At 30.2% G+C, this 22,042-nt stretch overlaps 2 protein-coding genes and 1 long non-coding RNA gene across 9 annotated transcripts in view; 2 read left to right on the top strand and 1 right to left on the bottom strand.

The window, feature by feature from the left end:
- The window catches only part of LOC128920403 (uncharacterized), a 323,959-nt gene that overhangs the window by 174,993 nt on the left and 126,924 nt on the right, over nucleotides 1–22,042 (top strand). The window lies entirely within an intron of this gene.
- LOC105218237 (sodium/potassium/calcium exchanger Nckx30C) overlaps nucleotides 1–22,042 on the bottom strand; it is a 303,455-nt gene that overhangs the window by 169,391 nt on the left and 112,022 nt on the right. The window lies entirely within an intron of this gene.
- Nucleotides 4,723–6,724, top strand: LOC105218230 (uncharacterized). The gene has a single exon (XM_029044068.2). The coding sequence runs from the start codon at nucleotides 4,991–4,993 to the stop codon at nucleotides 5,729–5,731; it is 741 nt and encodes a 246-aa protein (XP_028899901.2). The 5' UTR covers nucleotides 4,723–4,990; the 3' UTR covers nucleotides 5,732–6,724.

Here is a 22,042-nt window from a genome sequence, read left to right on the forward strand (position 1 = left end):
TTTTTCTTCGGTCTCTAACTTTTTTAATGTTGACTTCTTTGGCAAAGCTTCTCAGAATAAGTCCGTCTTTAAGTTCTTAGATGACTGTAAACCCCAAAATCAATGTTTTTTGTGTCCTTATAGCCAATATGTCGAAAAAAACTGAAATTTAATCCATTTTTTAATGTTTTTTCCCTCACGTTTCGTAAATATTTTAATTTACCCTTTGATACTTATACATTAAGTGACATCTTGTAATAGTAAGAAACTTAAGCAAAGACAACGTTCTGAGCAAACTAACCATTAGAAAAAAAACTTAACAAAATTTGTATTTTTTAACAAATAACAACAAGTAACGTTTGAAAGAAACGTTAAATGCTTGCCTAAGAGTAAAAATTTAAGCATAGATTGCAGTAGTTAATTTGACTTTGACTTCGCGGAAAGAACATTGTTTTAGTGCCTTGTATATTAAGAAAATAAATTAAAATGAATAAGTGTCCAATTGGCCTATCGTTGTTCTGTTAGGTATGTGGAAAATTTACAAGCCCTCAGAGTAGACGCAAAATATCTTCGGGAACTGCCGGCATCTACGAGGAATATTTCGATTTGCCCGTTATAAGAGACGTAGATTGGGTGCCAAATATCATTTGCACGCAATGCAACAACAACCTGCATAACTGATCAAAAAGACTGTGCCTAAAAATGGGGTTCGGCATCCCAATGATTAGGATAGATCCACAAGGGCATCATACTGGTAACTGCTACGCGTGCAAGAACAAATTTGCAAGACTCAACAAAAAAAACACAGTTTACAAAAGTGTTCAATCTACACAGCTACCAGTATCTCACTCAGAAAATGTTCCGATACCAAGATGCCCAAGTCCAACTGACAGATATATTTCGCCAACATTTTCCACCGAGTCTACAGATCTACTCTCAATGTATAACCCAACCGAAGTTGAAAGCCCATGTCGTCACTTGGAGATTTCCCAAGCCCGTTTGAATACGATGGTACGACAGCTGAAATTATCGCAAAGACAAGCGATTTGCCTAGCACATCATCTTCGATCGGTAAAGATATTGTCTAAAGATGTGAAGGTGTATGGATACCGCAAAAGACAGGAATAGCTTTTAGATTTCTTTGAGGGTAATGGCGACAATACTTTTTCGTATTGTAAAAATAAATATAAATAAAAAAAACACAAAAAACATTGCTTTTGGGGTTTACAGTCCTCTAAGAACTTAAAGACGGACTTATCCTGAGAAGCTTTGCCAAAAAAGTCAACATTAAAAAAGTTAGAGACCGAAGAAAAATGTGATCTCTTACAATGGGCCACTTTGATGAAAAACTTCAACAAAAATTTTTGTATGAAACCATGATTGTAACTCAAAAAAGTAATGATGCAGTTCAATTCTTAGGACCCGAAATAGGGGGAAACCGTCGAATTTGGTCTTGTCTTTTTTTTTGAATATCACAGTGTAATTTTAAATTCTTTCGAAATTTTCTATATCAAATTCGGAGTTATCATCTCTCAATATATCCTGAAATATGTATGTCCAAAATAATGTTGAATGATATAATTAAAATGATTTCAAATAAATTTTTAAGATCTTCTTAGCAAGCCTACATAAAAATCTTATTCAATTTTAACATAATAGATCAAGGGAGATCAACTCTAAAGAGAGTATATTGTATTGAGTTCAATTGAACAATTTTTGTAGTTTTTTCTCTGACATGGAAGCAGAACTATGCCATAGTGAGCTGAGGAATATTAATAAGAATTGCCAAACTCATTTGCACATTTTTTCACGAGTTTATAGGTTTATAATTAAGTACACATACCTATATAATGGAAGCAAATTACAAAGTATTTGTGATGTTGTGGTAACGATATGCAATTTTCATTCGAATTAGTTTAGTGAATTTTATAGCCGTTTCGCACAGGAGTCAATTGATCAAATAACCAGCCTTTGCTTGATTAAAGCGCTGAATTAGACTGATTTACCATAAAAAATAAAATGAATATTGTTTTATTTAGATCGATTACCCATACAAAAGAAAATTCATATTTTTCTAAATATGTTTTTAATCGAATATAAATCGAGTTGATACTGAAATACAACTCTGTGGGTTGATGTACACACTGTAACCTTGGTCATGGTTATTGATAAAATAGCAGTCAGTTGATGAAATTTACCAACTTCTTATGAACAGCAAAAACAAAAATGTATAACAGCTGATCGTTTATCGAGTAGACGGCTGTGCGAAATGCAAAAATTAGTTTTTCAATTATAATCTTAATGTACTAAATGTATTCGCCTGTGCGAAAAGGCCATTAGACCATTGAATTTTCTGAAACAAAATCTAAAAATGCTTCTTTGGAAGCAAGAAGCTAGCTATTTCAAGCTTTAAACGATGAACTCAAAATATTTTCATAAATTTTGCGGGTTAAGACTTCTCAACCTTAATTTTAATGGAATTACAGTAATCTTTCAAAACCATTGTATGTATATAGAAAATTTAAAAATTTTATGAGAAATAAAATACTATGCACCGTCTGGCGAAAGAAAACGCCAGGGTTATATTGGCTAGAATGATTAATTTTCATGACAAAATCATTGCAAGATCTGAATTTTAATTTCTCCTGCCAGTAGAAGCAGGAAGCGTTTCAAGAATTTGATAACAGTTATGTTAGGTTCCTTTTTAAAAAGCACTTTAAGGTTATTACTACACAAGTATACCCAATACCAGTAGCTGTGGAATCACTCAGCTGTAGAAGATGAAGTTCAGTTTTTGATTCGCATAATAATAAACGGTTCCAATTCTATTATATTACATTCTGCTTACGAATCAATAGAAATTCCAATTTGGTTATGTGTCTTTATCTAAATGTTTTTTTTTTTTGTTTCATGGAGCTTTGTCAGCTTACTGGCATTGCAAATACGCGCTTTGTACGCATTTATAATGCGTTCACTGCAACAATAGCAATAACAACAGAGGCAATCTACGCTCATCCATATAAAATCGAATGTTGACATACACACATACGTAAATATTTGTACGATTGCTGGCGTGTATTGAAAATGCCCAGGGCGTCGATGAACCATCTAACATTACATTGAAATAAAAAAACTTGGCGTATGGACAAAAGAAATGACACAAAAGCAGACGTTAGCGAAAGCGACAAAAGTAAAGAGACAAACTGTATGACAAAAGGCAACAACAAGACATACTCGAATATACATATAAGTATATGTATATGCAGAGTGGGGTGTCGGGCGACAGATGATTTAGTATGCATCATGGGGCATAATCTGTGGTTTATTTTTACTCAATATGGCATAAAAGTAATACAATAATATAGAAAATAGAAAAAAAATCTAAAAATAATAAATAATGTAAAGTGCAAAGTGCTTGTAGCAGCCGCGTTGGCTTGTGGTTTTTGTGGCAGGCATGAGTAATGTGTGCGAAATACCACTAGTTTTACGCACGCAATTATGTTTTTCTTCATATATACTATGCATACTACTTTGTCGGCTTTTCTTTCATTCGCTGCTTAAACTTGAACTGTATATCTGAAACAGCTGATTTGTGTTCAATCAGCCGCTGATCGCAAATCAGTTGATGTTGTCAAGTCATCGTCGCACAGATAACTGTGCGATAGATGGATTGATCGGCGCTGCTGGTTTGGTTTGGCGTGTGCCGAACGTTGCTTTCGCAACGCTCAAATTGCAAAGTCAAGAAATCACAGTCAACTAGCCAGTTTAATGTGTGTACGGACGCGGCCAATGGCACAACAACTTGCGCGGCGGAGTGGACTAGGTGTGAAATCGCAGAGCGCGTTAACGAATTACGAAGAAAACGTTCAAGATTTAATTTTTAAATTTTTATAATAATAATACAAAACTATTTTGGAAATATTTTTGTGATTGAAAAATATTTAAGTGCATAAAAAATTTTTGAGTGAATAATATAATTTAAAAACCAGAATTTTAGGGGAAAAAAATTGGTGGGAACAAAAGGATTTTGTTTTATAAAAATACACAAAAAAAAAATAATAATTTAAAAAATATTAAATACAAATATTGGAAAACAATACTAAAAAATTAATCACATCATCAAAGTGTCGATTAATAAAGTTTTTTAAAAACTTAAAAAAATATAAAAGATATTATAAATAAAGAAAATCGATCTCTTCGAACAAAATTTTCCCTTCAAGAAAATTGAAAATCAAAAGTGAAAAAAAAAAATATTTATTAGAAAAACATAATTTTTATTTAAAAAAATAATTTAATAAATTTTTGACGAAACCTTAAATCGTTAATTAAAAAATATATATTAAAAAATTAATTTATTGAACAATAATTAATTTTTAACAAAACATAAATTTGTGGAAATTACGAAAAATAAATACTGAATAAAAATAAAATAGCATAATAAATTCTTGAAATTAAAAAAAAAAAAAGATTTTTATTTGCAATAAAACAGCTTTCTAAGAAAAAACATTGAAAGCTTGGAACAATATTTTGGACTATACTGGAAACAAAAAAAAATTTTAAAATCAATAATATTAAAATCATAAAAAAATAAAAAATATTTTTTAATTTTAAAAATATAAAAAAAATTATTAAAACTATCAAAAAATTATAATATATAATTTTTAGGAATTTTGAAAAATAAAAAACATTGACTCTCAAAATATTAATTGAAAAATTGAAAAAACTAATTCTCAAAAAAATATAAAAAGTTTTGAACAACAAAATAAACGAAAAGAGGAAAAATATTATTAAACAATTTAATAGTTTATAAATATTAAAAATTATAATATAAACTCTGAATAATTATTAAAAAATAAAATTTTGAAATCTCAAAAAAATATTAAAAAAATGAATTTTGAAATTTTGGAAAGTAAAAATAATATTGAAAGCATTCAAAACTCTTAAAACATTTTCCAAACTCAAACTCAAAATTCCCCACAAAATATCAACAACTTTAAATGAACTATCGAAAATGTTTCTGCGCCGCGCCATACAAGTCGCCACAGTGCTAATCTATTGGTTCGTCATTGTGCCGGTGATTGCGAAATATTTGGAGGACATCAAGTGGATGCGTCGCGGTAAATGGACGCGTAAGAAATTGGGCTTTTACGGCATAGCCGCCTTCGCCTTCATCTTCATCTATTTCCTCTGCATGTACGCCTACATGCTGTGCAAGCGTTGGGAGCGTAAAATCCTCACCGATATGAAACAATCCGTCTCAAAAGCAGCCGAATCCGAAGTGCCCTCAGCGGCCACATCAATGGCGACGGTCGCCGAATTGGAGCCACTCGAACGTATAAGGCCGACGCGTCCAGCCATCTTACCAGGGCCACCTGTGCACAGTGCGAGCGCACAATTACTCACCAAGGAGCAGTTGGCGCAAGAGCAGGATGCCAATCAGCACCAGCAGCAACACCAACGACCAACTGGCGCACGCAGTAAAGTGAAAATTTTACGTTCGGCGCCCAAAATACCCACAGTGCATCGTTTTCTGCCCTCTCCCACCACCACTACACTGCCTGTAATTGTCCCTGCACCTTTGGCGCCGCTACAGGAGCATCCCTACAGCAATGAGTTGGAGGCGAAGAATAAGCGTTTGAGTCGCGCGGAGCGTTTGACCACGGAGTTAGCGGATATTTTGCGGCGTTATTATCGCATGAGTACGGGTAATGGCGGCAGTAAGGCACCCACAACAATGGTGGAGCGTGTGTAAGTGTGTGAAGAAAGGTGGAAAATATTAGAAAATTGCATAGTAAATTGGTCTTAAAGCTTTTGAATAGTTTTTACATAGTGTTTAGAGATTTTTCCTGAACTCGAAATGGTATTTTGGTGGAGAGATAAGTCGAAAAAAGCTTTATAGATAAAACTTGAGTCTAAAAATCAACATTGGCATATTACAGTGAATATTTAGAATGTGTGTAAGTGGTGAAATGAAAAAAAGAAAGTGGAGAAAAAAATAAAGAAAATATTTTAAGAGTTGCTTAGAAGCAATTTTATAAATTTTCACGCAAATTCGTTTGCAAAAATATGACTCATACTAAAATGAGTTATCGAAGATGACGATGATAATTTTTCTTTCGAAAAACGATTTGTGAAAGCTATAAATTATAGTTTAGATGGAAGCTCTTTAGTGAAATAAAGATTTTAAGAGATGCTTAGAAGCAATATTTCAATTTCTCACCAACATTCGTTAGTAAAAATACGACTCATACTAAAATGAGTTATCGAAGAAGATAAACGATTTGTGAAAGTTCAAAATGAAAGCTTACACGAAATGCTTTTAGTGAAATAAACTAAATGAAATACTATAATATGAACCGAAAATGGAGAAAAAAATATAAACTCTAATGAAAGCTCTGTGGTAATATAGTGTAACCTACGGTGTGATGAATCACCAAAATGAATTATAATTTAAAAACTATAAATAAGGAATTAGTTTTTAATATATTTTATTCGTTTAAAATTTATTGAGCAATATAAATAATTTTGAAAAAAATGTATATAAATATAAATAAAAATATGCCTAAATATTGATAAATAATAAATAAATAAAAATAATCTATAAGAATTGGTCCATATTGGAAAAATATAAAAGTGAAAGTTTAAAAAGAAGCTTTATAAACAGTAACAATATAATTAATATAAAAAGCACATGTAAAGAATTAATTAAACTTAATAAACATTAGGTTAAAAACAAGGATAATAAACATAAGTAAATTAAAATTTTCGGTTATAACCGCATAAGCGGTTTCCACGCCAGTCAAGAAGAAATTTAAAAGTGGCGTTTTCCTTTGGCCTTGTAGATAAAGTTACCGACGCAGTTGTAACAGCTTGAAAGCACTATTCGTTAAAAATATGTAAATATTATATGAACTTTATCCAGTAACTGCTTACAAATAATTGTAACAGTTATTAAAGTAAAAGTTCTCACCAGTGAAAGCTCCAATGAAAGCTCTTAAGCATTAAAAATCGATTGAAGTTTTTGTTAAAATTTTGTAACAAGATATTAGGAAAGCCAAGATTCTGTGACAATATTCAAAATTGAATCTCAATTTTTGATTTATATAAAATTCCTCAAATTTTTGGAAATATCCGTTAAAATTTGTAATATTAAAAAAAAATTATAATAACTAAAAACTTTTTCTGGAGAAATCAAATCACTATCTTCATACAACTTTTCTATACCACTTTACTGTCAAAATCTCATTTTAGCTTTTATAACAATAACTTCTTGATTGAAAAAATTGCATCGATTATTTATTTATTTATTTATATATATTTTTTTCGATTCGCTGTTTATCAACATTTGACGTTTTTGCGTTGTAGACGTGTTAATTTGCACGTCTTCGCATTGGCAACACTTGATTTGGGTACTCATTAACATTGTTCTACACATGTCGATGTACACATAGATAAGGGTATCCTTTTTTGGCGACAACGACAAACGTCGCCTAAGCATTGAAGTGATAATAAAAATAAAACTCTCAATTGACAAATAACATTGAAAAATAATAAATTTTTGCAAATGTGGAGGATGTAATTAACTTGAAAAGTATGAGCAATATATAATAATAAAGTTATAAAAATTAAAAGTAAATGTGTTCAATTCTAATAAAAAAATATATTTTAAATAATATATGTAATCAATAATAATAAAAATAAAATTAAACAAGAAAATATGTAAAATTAATAAAAAATGTTAACTCAAATGCAATTAATTTTAAATAAATTAATTTAAAAAAAATTGTAAATGGGTAATTAATTTTTTTTAGATTAATACAAAAATTTTGAAAAAAAATTAAATAATAATTTTTTTTATTTTATTTAATTTAAAAACATATTTATAAGATATAAAAAAAATTTTTTGTTTGGTCAATTAAATTTTTAATTTTTAATCAAAAATAATAAAGTTATTAATAAAGAAAAGAATTTACAAATCTAAAATATAAAAATAATAAATTTAATATGAAATTTTTTTAATTTGGAAATTAATATTTTTTTTAAATAAATAAATAAAATTTTAATAAGTGTTGAAAGTATAATTAATATAAAATAGTATGTTCTAAGTAGGTGCATGTGGCTGAATATTAAAAAATAATTAAACCAAAGACTTGATTAGAATAGCTTTATTTATTTATAATAAATATATTATTAAAAAAATGAAATTTTATTGAAAAATTTGTGCACCAAAATGCCAAAATTTGAAAATATTGTGAAAATAATTTATTAGAAAAAGTTTTCTCACCAAAATACCATTTTGAAAAAAAAGATACCATTTGAAAAATAAGAAAAACGTTGTGAAATCCTTGCGTTAAGTTTGAATATCATTAAATTGTAAATAGTATTCATGGAAAGTGTCTACCCTTGATAGAAAACGAGCAGCGATATATGAGACATACGAGACCTATACGATTTTTGTAAAAGGAAATATCATCTAATGATGAAATATTAGCGCACTTATAGGAAATATACAAATAGAAACTGCTGTAAACCTATACTCCGACACTGTTAATTAACATAGTGGTACTTTTTTCTAAACCATAAATGTACATTCCACATTTTTCGCAATTCAGTGAAATATTTTCCGAATAAATAGATATAAATGTGTATGTTTGTATATATATATACATGTAATATTCTAACTATATGTACTTAGTGTAGTTAGTAAGTATTATTTGTAAATAAATTTAATTAAATAAACAACTAATTGTACATATAACATATAGATATTTTTAAGATGCTCAGCTTTACAGAAATACGTATGTGTGTATTATGGGAGACGTAATAAAACGAGAATACTTAAAATTGTGGTCTTGAATATAATATGAGTTGCATGTATGTATGTGTGTCTTTAATATACAACGCGTTGTTTATAAATAAATATGTGAATAACTGTATACTATATATATGTAAATCGTTATGTGGGTAATCCCACTACGGCATGATTATGCAACATTTTTACAACGAAGCTTTACGTTTACGCAAAGTTTATCGCTAGTGAATGTTATTTATATATATTTATTTTTTTTTTATTTTTTTTTTGGAATAAGTTCAAGAAATTTTAATGATACAAGATCGTTAAAAAATCGTTGTTGAGAAATACTATTAAATAAGATAAATAATTGTAAAATAAATTGTATTGAATGCACACATTTACACATACATACATACATATGCTATGTTATATAATTTATGTACATATAATCTATCGATTTCGAACGTAATTTCGAATATTTTTTATAAAACTCTATACCTTCACGAGTTATTTTATTAATAAAAAATATATGTTTAAGTATTTAATTAACCAATTTTCTGGTTAGCGGTGTTAGTTAAAGTTAAAATATATTAAGCATAGTCGAATTCGATGTTACATATAAAAGTGTTGTTATTTTTATTAATTAACAATTATAAAGAAATTATTTGCGAAATAATAAAGAAAATTTGTGCAAAAAATAATCAAAATGTTTTATTTTTATTTTTTCTATTCTGAATTCTGAAATGAAATCAAATGAAATGAAATCAAAAATGTGAATTTTTCGAGTATTTATTAAATAAGTCTGGAAACTTTAAGCTCAGGCGTAGCTGAGCTCGTTATTAGTTAAAATAGTGAACCTACATGTAATCTTTTAAGTAATATATGGATCGGTTATCGCACAATGTTGGAATTGAATCACATTATAATAATAAAAGATATATCTCAATTTTTTCAAAATATATGTACAATCGGAAATCAAAATATTTACTATACTCGTATGGTGGGCAAGAGATGGTGAGGACCAATTTCATAAGGTTCTGACATCAAACACTGCTATGTCTCAAATAAAATAGGCACTTAATGCCATTAATATATTTTCCATATAAAAACCGATATATACGCTATAATATTAACCAAAAGGCCAATAACAATAATTACTTAATTAAATTAGGAGAAGGTCTAGACCATTTTGAAACTAAATCAAACTGTGGCTATGTAGACATAACCACTTCATTTTATTAAAATAAATTATGGACCGTAGAAATTTGTCACAAAAAAATGGAAAAATGGTCGGATTGCAACTATTTTTGAAACAGAGTTGTCGTATATGAGATGCTCAAGTTGTGCTAAATATTGGTTTTATAATTTCATTAAGACTTGTATTAACAATTAATAAGTAAAAGAAATTGATGGGATTAAAAATCAGGTTATATAGAAATTTTTAGTTTTTGTATTATCATATCGACAGTTATTCCAAGAGGTCGCAATGAAAATATTAAAAATATAGCGATATCTATATCAAAAATTGTTAAGTGTTAGAAAAAGCCTTTAAGGTGAATGATAAATATTATAATTGAGAAACCAGTTTTTGTCTTTCATACAGCCGTTTACTCGTTTAAAGATCAGCTGTTTTTTTGTTTATGCTGTTCATAAGAAACTTTTAAGTTTCATCAGCTGACTGCTATTTTATCAATTGCCATAGCCAAATTTGCATCGTGGACAACAACCTGCAGAGTTGCATTCCAGTTTCAAATCGATTTTTATTCAATCAAATATTAATTTGAAATGGTAAATCGATCTAAATTAGGGCTTTAATCGAGTAACGGTCGGTTAATTGGTCAATTAACTCCTGTGCGAAAAGGCAGAGTACAGTACAGAGTACTGTTGATGTTGCTCTACGTAATTAACGAAAGCCTTATAATATATAATTGTCAAAAGAACATATGAATAATTGCATCTAAGAAAATTTTTATCGCAGGCTAATCTGCAGTTAAAAATAAGTCTTTATAATGGAGATGTAGCATGTACATAGTTATATTTTGGAAAACTATAGGAATTCCGAATTATCTCTAAAAAGTTCTTCAAAAAATGCTAGTTAAAGAGGGCTGATTTGTTAAAAATGTTTAAAAATGTTAATTTGGGTTTTGTTACTGTTTTTTGACATGCTTTTCTCTCATTCTGCTTCTCTCTCTCTCTCTCTGTCCCTATAAGTTTTCTTACAGTTTCATCCGTTTGTATCTACTTTCACTATTGCTGCTAAAACGCAGAGATTCGAGACAAATTTTTCCTGTTCTCAATGACTTTCGTGCCATTGGAAAAGTGAACAGTAAAATAAAAAGTTCCGACATTTTTTAACAAATTTTTGCCTACATTTCAAGTGATGTTAAAATAACAAGCAATTCACAGTAAATTTGGAAACTTATTGAGAGAGAGTACAATTTTTAAAATAATTAAAAAAAATAAAACATTGAAACCAATAAAAAGTGCAACAAAGTCTATTAAAAGTAAATTATTACCTAATAAGTCAGTTTTTTCAATATATTATAATAATAAATTACACAATTATTTTCTCTAAAAAAATTATAAATAATACCGAAAATTTCAGCGTGACTCAGACAATTTATTTGACACCTTCGCACAGCTAGCTATAAATATTCCGGAAAATGTTGTTACAGCCGCTGACGTAAAAATGCAACACACCCCTTTCTTTGCTTTGCTTGTCGACCCTATTGATGGTGTTTTCAAATTAATCACTTTAATTGCGCTAATAAATTTTATTAACAAAACGAAAAGAAAAAAATAAGTATATATTTGTATTTGTGTGAGCTGGGTTTGGGTGGCAAATTGTGATTTTAGTACGGTGCTTAATGTATGTATACAAGTGGCTATATATAGTATATATGTACATTTGAGAGGATGAGTTTTGTAAGGGTAGTTGAAATGCCTGAAAAAGGCAGCAGACTTACAACCAAAGAAGGCACCCACTTCAAACTTGTTCCCACACATACACATATATACTTGTAAGTCTGAGTGTGTATAAATAGAGCAAAATAATAAATCAATGACAAATGTATAGCATATAAAAAATTGTTAATTAAATGGAAACTTTACATAACAGTTATATATGCATATATATTTTAGTATATATATATAATACTTTTATGTAGGCTATTGTGTATTCATCTCCCTTTTTGGCGGCTGGTGTGCTTGAGCGTAGAGGGCAGTGTGTTTTATTACTCAGAACGGCATTCATTTTGCTGGTATGAAATTAATTGCTTTTAAATTGTGTGGTTAATACGTATAATTACATGAGCTTAAATACACAATAGTTGAGGTAAGTTGAAAAAATATTGTCTAGCTACTCAGACAATATTGATTAAAGTTTGCTGTGACCTTGAACTTTTTTGATGTATGTGTACATGTATGTATGTATTTTCAGAATTTAATAGTATTTAATATTGAAGAAAAGCTTCTTTTAGTTTAATAACAGATTTGAAAAACTAATTTTTATAAATAAATATTAAATAGGTGGCAACACTTCGCGAATACACTTTTAACTCAAAGCATTTCTAAAGATTTTCCCTTTGCGTAGCTTAATTCTAAATTAGTTTGGTATTTAAATTAACCACAAACACAAATTAAACAGGTGGCAACACTTCCAAATTAACTTTATAATAATTTTACTTTGATACAGGTGTCAAACTCTCTGTTATTTGATACCCACATTGTGACAACTTTTAATAAAATATTAAAAAGTTTTAAATTTTATTTTCAAACAGGTGGCAATATTTTCAAAAATATTTCAGATATATTTAATATTTATCAAATTTTATCAGTTATAATGCGCATATTAAAATATATAATTTAATAATATTATTTCGAAAGCATAAACATTTTTCAAACAGGTGGCAACGCTTTAAAAAAAATTTCAATTGTGAGCCATTTCAAAAATCTTAAATTTGACGCACATTTTGTAATAATTCGTTTATTTTAAAATTTATTTTATAAATAAAATACAAACAGGTTGCAACTCTCATCGGGAAAATATTCCCACAGTTTATTTATTTTTTAATTTCTGCAGTAAGAAATGTTTATTGTTATTTTTTTCTATTTGTGAAACTTAAATTCACTAAAATTTTTGGAACAAATGCTTTTTTCCCTCCTCCCAGTCCTGACGTTTCATAAAGTCATTTAAATTAATTTCATGACATTAACGTATTTATTGTTAGCAGACATTACTGCTTAAGCCATCTCTGAGGTGTACACAATCTTAACAGCCGAACTTGTTGTCGCCTAAAAGTATGCAAAAAACCACATTAAGAAGAGTTTGAGTCTAAAAAACTACAAACGAGACTTCATAATTAAGTGATTCCACAGATTTTTTGAATTATCAGCGATTAAATCACACAATTAATCAATTAAACACTGATTAATCGAACAATCTGAAGCCAAAAATATCGAAAAGCAAAGGTTTTTAGAACCAAATAAGTTAGTTGAGTCCGCCTTAATGCAGGCATTTACTATTAAGTGTTACGGGTTTAACAGTAACATAGAAGAAAATAACAGTCGCACCGCTGTTAAGTGTCGATAACGCCGTACAAAAGTCGTGGTATAAATATCAGCAGCTCAGTTCGGAAAACCGCAATCAATTTATGGTTTAATTTGATTTGCAAAATACTTGGAATAAAATCTAGCTATGGTATGACTAATCAGCGAAGGCTACTTGATCCCAACATGCAACCGCATAACACATGAGCATTAGCAACTGTAAATATCGTAAATATGTGGTTTCACTAACAGTTGGCAGCCGCTGCAAACCGCGAACTCTTTATGCGGGGAAATTTGCTGGTAATTATTTAAGAAGAGACTAAAAATTATTACATTAGAAAGTAAAAGTGTGTCTGATTTAGTTTCCTATTATGTATTGTGAAATTCAATTGATGGATTACAATCCAGGAATTAAGTGATTCATTGTGAATAATCATTACTTTTATGATTTGTGAATTGCATTTGGAATGTAATTTAAATCATATTTAAGTATTATGAGAATATGATTTTATTTTATTCTGATTTATGATTTATGATTTTATTTTATTTTGATATATGATTTATGATTTATGGTTTATGATTTATGATTTATGTTTTATGTTTTATGATTTATAATTTATGATTTATAATTTATGATTTATGATTTATGATTTATGATTTATGATTTATGATTTATGATTTATGATTTATGATTTATGATTTATGATTTATGATTTATGTTTTATGATTTATGATTTATGTTTTATGATTTATGATTTATGATTTATGATTTATGATTTATGATTTATGATTTATGATTTATGATTTATGATTTATGATTTATGATTTATGATTTATGATTTATGATTTATGATTTATGATTTATGATTTATGTTTTATGATTTATAATTTATGATTTATGGTTTATGATTTATGATTTATGGTTTATGATTTATGATTTATGTTTTATGATTTATAATTTATGATTTATAATTTATGATTTATGATTTATGATTTATGATTTATGATTTATGATTTATGATTTATGATTTATGATTTATGATTTATGATTTATGATTTATGATTTATGATTTATGATTTATGATTTATGATTTATGATTTATGATTTATGATTTATGATTTATGATTTATGATTTATGATTTATGATTTATGATTTATGATTTATGATTTATGATTTATGATTTATGATTTATGATTTATGATTTATGATTTATGATTTATGATTTATGATTTATGATTTATGATTTATGAATTATGATTTATGATTTATGATTTAAGATTTATTAATCTAATTCTTAATCTATGATTAATTACTCATTAAATGAGAAGAGTGAGTAAACAATGGGATTACTAATTTTGAGTTAAGATTTAAAGTCTATTTGTCATGATTTAAAATTCTTAGATTCTAAATGTAAATATATATATCTTTAAACCGATATGTTTATCTCTGCATGTATATTATTTTTGTGCATGACGCCCTTGGTCATTTAATTTCAATTTCGAAATGGTCCAGCCCGAAGCACAAAGCAGCTTCGTAAAGTGTGGAAACTGAGTGAAAAAGAGTGTGAGGCGATTTATTATTGTTGATAAGAAACATAATTGAATCATAAAAGCGCAATGGCTTGAAAATGAGCGAGTAAGAAAAAAGAAAATATCGAGCGTGTAAATAAAAGAGCCAGACGAGAATGAGAACGGCGGCGACAGGAGAAGGAGAAACATTAAAAATATATTTGCGTAAAAACAATAAGGGGAAACATCAAAAGTTTTGAAACATGAGATGTTACACGCTTCAATGACGTACACTCACACATTTATAAAATCATGTTAAATTTTTACTTTCACTCTCTCTCTCTCTCTTTCTTATCCGCAGCTTCTTTAAGGCTGTCATTCAAATTTTGTTTAGCACAAAATAAATATTATGTCATCATGTGGTTTCGACTGACTTTCTGACGAACGGGTCGGTCCGTGGTTTGTACTGATATTATGCATGGCGCTCTTTGCGTTTACAATGAGAAATAATAAATTTGAATTTAATTTCCACGAATATGAAATGAAATGCCATAAAATATGTTTTATTACAATTTTAATGGTGAACGTGAGAGCGTATTCTCATTCTCCCTTAAATATATGTGACTCATATTTTCAGATGAAGAATTTGATGGCTTAATAAACAGTTTCAAGGTCATCAGTTATTGTAAAATTTGGTTTTGAAGTCCTGATAGAATCATTTGATTCTAATTATTAGGTATCCTATATTTGGAAAAATAATTGAAAATACTGTGTATTTCAGATAAATACAACCCTGCAATTGTAAAAGCACTTAAGATGGCTCTGAAACTGTGATCTATGAGCTTTAAATCTTCATTCTGTTTTCAGTAGCTTATGAATATATAGATCTTAAAGAATACTTGTTAAATATTGAGGTTATGAGGTTGAAGTCAATATAGACAGTTCATGAATACCTAATTAAATTGTACTTCCAACTCAATTCAACTTTGTTATTTAATTAATTTAAGTTGTTTGTTCGATTCGCCAGTCTCCAAGGTACATATGTCGCGTATAATGAAGCTGAGCTTGAAGTTGTAGGAAATTATGCTTTATCATCTTGACTCTCTTTACAAACGTGTAAAGGGAATTGGGTACTGAACAGATCGGCGAAGCGTCTATTTATTAATTATAATTTTTTAAAGCAGTTGGTTTAAAAAAGATGAAATACTTGACTTCTCTTAAATAAAGTCTTAATATTGCTTGACTATTTATATAACTTGCGTAAGCAATAAAAAATTATATGTCGAACAGCAGCCACTCTGCTGGTATCAACAATTCTTAAGAAGTCAAGGTTAAAATGGGACAAAATAATGTTGCGAATTATTACGATATCAAAGTAATATATACATGTATATACGTGCATGGTGAGCAATCGCTCAAACCAGCGCAAGTCGGTACTCACATACTATTTGTATGTATGAGTAGATATGTTATTTTCTAGAGGAATGTGGAAATCGAAAACTTTTAAATTAAAAGTTCCAGTAACAATTAAAAGCTGCAAGCAAACGGATATATGTTCTCCAACAAATTACAAACTAGTAATTTGAATTAAAATTTCAAAACCACAGACATTTGGAAAAAGAGCAGTAATTAAAAAAAAAATAGTGATACATTTCAAAAATTAATGAATTAAAAAGAATATTTGATTTAAAAGAAAAATTCAAAAACAATTTATACAAACAACAAATGCAATAATCAAACCAAATAATGGCGATCGTGACAACCAAAAACAATTGCAAGTTCTGGACACTACTGATCTTCTACGTCAGCTATTGGTTTATATTATTTCCAATAATATGGTTTGTCATACAACCGGCTCCATTTCAGGAGAGCACTTTGGCAACCATACTCTATGCACTGCTATTCGTCGCGGTATTCTTAGTTTTACTGGGCATCATTTACTGTTGTTTCAAGCGTGCACAAAAAGACACAAACAAGTTGCATGAGCATGAGAAATTCGCCAGACGGGCATCCGTGGAAGAAAGCCTAGAGCCCATGGAATCTCCTTACTTTGAGCGTAAAAAACGACCGGTTAGTAAACGTGTTTTTGTACCCACTGTGCCTGAGACTGCGACAAATGGTAGTGTGAAGTATACCCGTGGTGATGCAGATCGTGATAGTATAGTTACGATACCGTTATTTATTGATGATCGAGAATTGGAGAAAAAGAAGTATGTTACGCAACAAGCACTGTTCTTTGATGGTGAGAGTTTTCTTGGTGAGAGTTAAAAATAAATAAAATACTCAATATTCTCAAGTAAATTAAGATTAAGTAAAATGCCTTCTATTCGCAATAAAATAAAATAAATAAAATGCTGTAAAATATTAAATATACTGAATATACAGAATGTGTACAAAATAAATAAAATATAAATATATGCATTTCAAATAAATCGCTTTACTCAGATTTAGAGAGAATGTAGAATTAATCGCATTTATATGAACGTGTGAAATTTTAAAATCGAAAATAAAAACAAAATCCAACAGATAAGGAAGTGTTAAGTATGAGTGTAAGCGCACATCACATATTCTCGCAATACTCAAATCTCAAAGTAGTGGAAACATTTTCAGCTGTTGGTGAAATTTTATTATAATAGACTTTAAAATAGTCCCATCTGGACTAGTAGATGATGTCCAAAGTCTAGACCGATTTCATCAACTGATTGGCTATATTGTTGTTAGGGCAGGTCTAGCTTTAATAACTCTTTTCCATTTAAATTTATTAAGTTAACACACAATGTGATTCATTAAGCCAAATAGAATAACGAAAACCTTTAATTTCGAGTAATTACTGGACCGACTTCAATGATTCTCCATCCAACTACAATATATAAAATATAATGCAGAATATAGAGCGCTACAAAAGTTTTTTAATAAAATAAAAACGGTTTCGGAAATCAGACGCTGAACGCAATTTTCGACGGTTTTGAAGCATAAATCGGCCGATATTGCTGCAATTTCACGCTCGATATTCGTACGAAGTTCATCAATCGTCGCCGGCTTATTGGCATAGACCATAGACTTGACGTAGCCCCACAGAAAATATTATAACGCCGTCTAATCGCACGACCGAGGCGGTCAATTGACTGGAGTATTTCGTGAGATAACATATTCACCAAACATGGTTCTCTCCATAAATCGATTGTGACATTCGCTGTGCGGCTTGTGGTGCCGTCCTGTTGGATCCACATATTGTCCAAGTCCATATCATTCAATTCGGGCAAAAAATATTCGTATATCATTGAGCGGTAGCGATTCCCATTCACAATAACTTGCCGGTCTTGTTCATCACGGAAGAGGGCGCCCGGCCATAAGCCAAGCCCTAATTTTTTCGGGATGCAATGATGAATAATGGAGTACGTCACAACGACGTTACGGAAATGCCCAACGCTTGAGAACGACGTTTGAGAGAGTGATTTGGGTCTTCCTCAATTGTTGAGTTAGCGGCAGCAATATTCTCGACACTACGGGCACTTCTTTGTCTTACTCGCACGGCGGCATTTTGTACTGTGCCTGTGGACTTTGCGCATTCTTGGCACAAGGGAAGTTTTTAAGAATTTCTGAGAGAATTTCCGATAATTCGTTTCGATAATTATACTCTCGCAACAAAAGTTGCTAAAGAGAGTATTATAGTTTTGTTCACTAAACGAGTTAGATATAGGGTTATATATATCAAAGAGATCAGGGTGAAGAGTGGAGTTCAAATCCGAATGTCTGTCTGTCCGTCCGTCCGTCCGTCCGTCCGTCCGTCTGTGCACGCTGTAACTTGAGTAAAAATCAAAATATCTTGATGAAACTTGGCACACTTATTTCTTGGCACATAGGCAGGTTGCTTTCGAAAATGAGCAAAATCGGACCACTGCCACGCCCATAAAATGGCGAAAACCGAAAACACATAAAATGCCATAACTAAGCCATAAATAAAGCTATGGAAATAAAATTTGGTATGAAGGATCGCATTATGAAGGGGCATATTTGGATGTAATTTTTTTGGGGAGGTGGGCGTGGCCCCGCCCCCAAATAGTACATATCTCGGAAACCAATAGAGCTCTATAAACCAAACTTTCTGCAGTCGTTTTTTTAGCCACTTTTTAATACAGTCGAAAAATTAAAGAAATCGGATAATAACAACGCCCACCTCCCATACAAAAGTAAGGTTGAAAATTACTAAAAGTGGGTTAACTCACTAACGAAAAACGTCAGAAACACTAAATTTCACATAAGAAATGGCAGATGAAAGCTGCACTCAGATTTTTTTACAAAATGGAAAATGGGCGTGGCGTCGCCCACTTATGGGTCAAAAACCATATCTCAGGAACTACTTGACCGATTTCAATGAAACTTGATTTGTAATAGTTCCCTTACATCCCAATGATATGTTGTGAAAATCGCTTCACAACCACGCCTTCTTCCTGTATATTAGAACTTTGAAGACAATCTGAATCGTTTACTTTACAATATCTAAAGTAAGCACTAGTGAAGATATCGGTGCAGAACTTTGCATAAATACTATGTTAATAGTGTGGCAGCCCCATTCTAAAAATCGCCGAAATCGGACCATAGGTTTTTAAGGCCCCATATATCGAACACGAGGACCTCGGTGCTTCTAACCTAATATTATGGTTTCCAACTTTCAATGGACTTTATACAATATATATGACGAATATGTGGGTCAAAATGTGTATTATATAATATTAATTAAGTTTAATAAATAAATTGCGAGAGTATAAAATGTTCGGTTACACCCGAACTTAGCCCTTCCTTACTTGTTTTTAGTTGACTGTTGTGCGGAATTTCGGCTCTCAGTCACTCTCTTCATGCACTATTTTGCTTAGGACATATTTCTTCGAATTTTGTCTGGTGAGTAAATTTATATTGTGTCCTCAAAGGGTACAAACGAACTACACTTAGTTTATTGGGAAAAGTAAAGGTGTCAAGCACTTCTATAGTCTGAGAATTGCTAGCATATAGTCTTTTCGCTTGCCATGTCAAAGTTATGCAGCGTTTACATATTGACTTAAAAGCTGACGCACACTTTAGATAGTTTGGATATTTCATAAATATATCTATATATACATATGTATGTATATAATATGCGTATATAAAAATACCGAAAACCAACAACCTCACAGCTGCTAGCACCTTATCACAACATTATTTCCACATAATAATTTCAGTGCGATTTATTGCGAAAAAAAAACTTTTATTAATATACATTTCTTTGTAAATTGTTATACATATATGGATCTATGTGTACGCATTTATCGTACTTGTTGAGAAAGCGCTCAAAACAGCGCAAAGCCGCACTCACATATTATTTGTATGTATGTATGTATGTGTAGATGATATGCAAATCGTACGCGAACGTGAATTTTTCAAAATACTAAAACAATGGATCCAGTAACAATTAAAAGCTGCAGGCAAACGGATATATGCCTTGACACAAATTACAAGCGAATTAGAAATTGCAAAAATTGAAATTGAAGAGAATATTGAAAATTTAAATTAATTAATTAATTTAAAACAAAAATAATAAAAAATATACATAAACTCAATAAAAAATGGAGTTCAATAAACCACACAAAAGCAAGAATAGCCTACGCTGGACTCTACTGATTTTCTTTGTCACCTATTGGTTTATATTATTCCCAATAATATGGTTTGTCATACAACCGGCCTTATTTAAGGAAACCAATTTGATTTGCATACTTTATGCAATGTTATTTGTCGCGCTATTCATACTTTTGCTTTGCATCATTTACTGTTGTTTCAAGCGTAGACAAAACCGTCAAGTGGACAAAGAAGTGCAGGAGATATTCAGAAAATTGGATACCGTGCAGGAGAGACCAGCGTCCATCAAAGCTCCGTATTTTACGCGCAAAAATCGACCAGTTAGTAAACGTGTTTCAATACCCACTGTGCCGGTGGTTGCGAAAGATGCCGATGTGAAATATACACTTGGTGATGCGAATTCTGATAGTACAATTACGATACCGTTATATTTTAATGATGATAGGGATGTGGACAAATCGAAGTATGTAACTCAACAGGAATTATACTTTGATGGCGCGAGTTTTCTGGGCACAGGCAAGATTGATGATCGGCAATATTAAGTAAAAATCGAACAAATTGACGGGGAAATGAAATACGCAATGTTTTAAAGGAAATATATTAAGTAACAATTGTAAACATGTGAAATAAATAAAAATTAATTAAAAAAAAAAAACATTAAATAATTTTTATTAACAATTTATATGTATCAAATTGTATGAACTTTTAGTATTTTTTATTAGATTCAGGTATTCTTCTTAAGATTCTCCTGGCTACCATTAGCGATACTAATACCATACTAGGTCAGCAGCAGTGCGATAATTCCAACTTTTCCATATTGCTATGTGAACTGACGCATTTTGGTGGTTCAATCTCAACAAGTTGTTGAACAAATAAAAGTTAAAAAAAAAATAAAATAAAATTTAATTGAAAAGAAAAACAATTCATTAATTACTTTTTTAAAACAATTTATATATATTAAATTATATGAACTTTTAGAATCTTTTATTATTTTCAAGAATTTTTATTTTTATTCTATTGACTACCATTAGCGACACTAATAGACATCCTGGCGTCAGCATGAGTGCGTTAATCCCAACTTTTCCATATTTTCCATATTGCTATGTGAACCGACGCACTTTGGCGGTCACTGCACAGTGGTTCCGCTTGCATGAAGCCGCGGCCATAAATACTTCCCGTTAAGATATAGCAATGAACTTTTCACTAAAAATGTAGAAAAATATTCTAAATACGTTATAAAAAAATTAGCTACATCGAGCGATATATATCCTATAGCTTCCATAGGAACGATCGGGACAAATTATGAAAGGCGTGGTTCACATATACATATTGTTAATAAGACATTAAAAAATGTTGCTATGTTCATATCTGAGAGATTTACCGAATTACCCAAAAACAACCTTCCTTTCACTTAAAAATACATTTCACTTAAAATCATTCAAATTCAGGAACGTAAATATTCGACAGACCACCTTGAATTTCTCCTTTAGTTGAGAAGTATTCGCTGCACTGTGAAAATGAACAAGTACTCACGTCTTCGATTCTATTTTTAGAAAGTCCCGTTAGATTTCCAGATAAAACCTTTTACCATATAAAATTTT

This window comes from Zeugodacus cucurbitae, chromosome 3 (genome assembly GCF_028554725.1).
Source record: "Zeugodacus cucurbitae isolate PBARC_wt_2022May chromosome 3, idZeuCucr1.2, whole genome shotgun sequence".
NCBI lineage: Eukaryota > Metazoa > Arthropoda > Insecta > Diptera > Tephritidae > Zeugodacus > Zeugodacus cucurbitae.

Excerpts from the sequence above, each read along its gene's own strand:
- LOC105218230 (XM_029044068.2), top strand. The coding sequence starts at position 4,991 with ATGTTTCTGCGCCGCGCCATACAAGTCGCCACAGTGCTAATCTATTGG.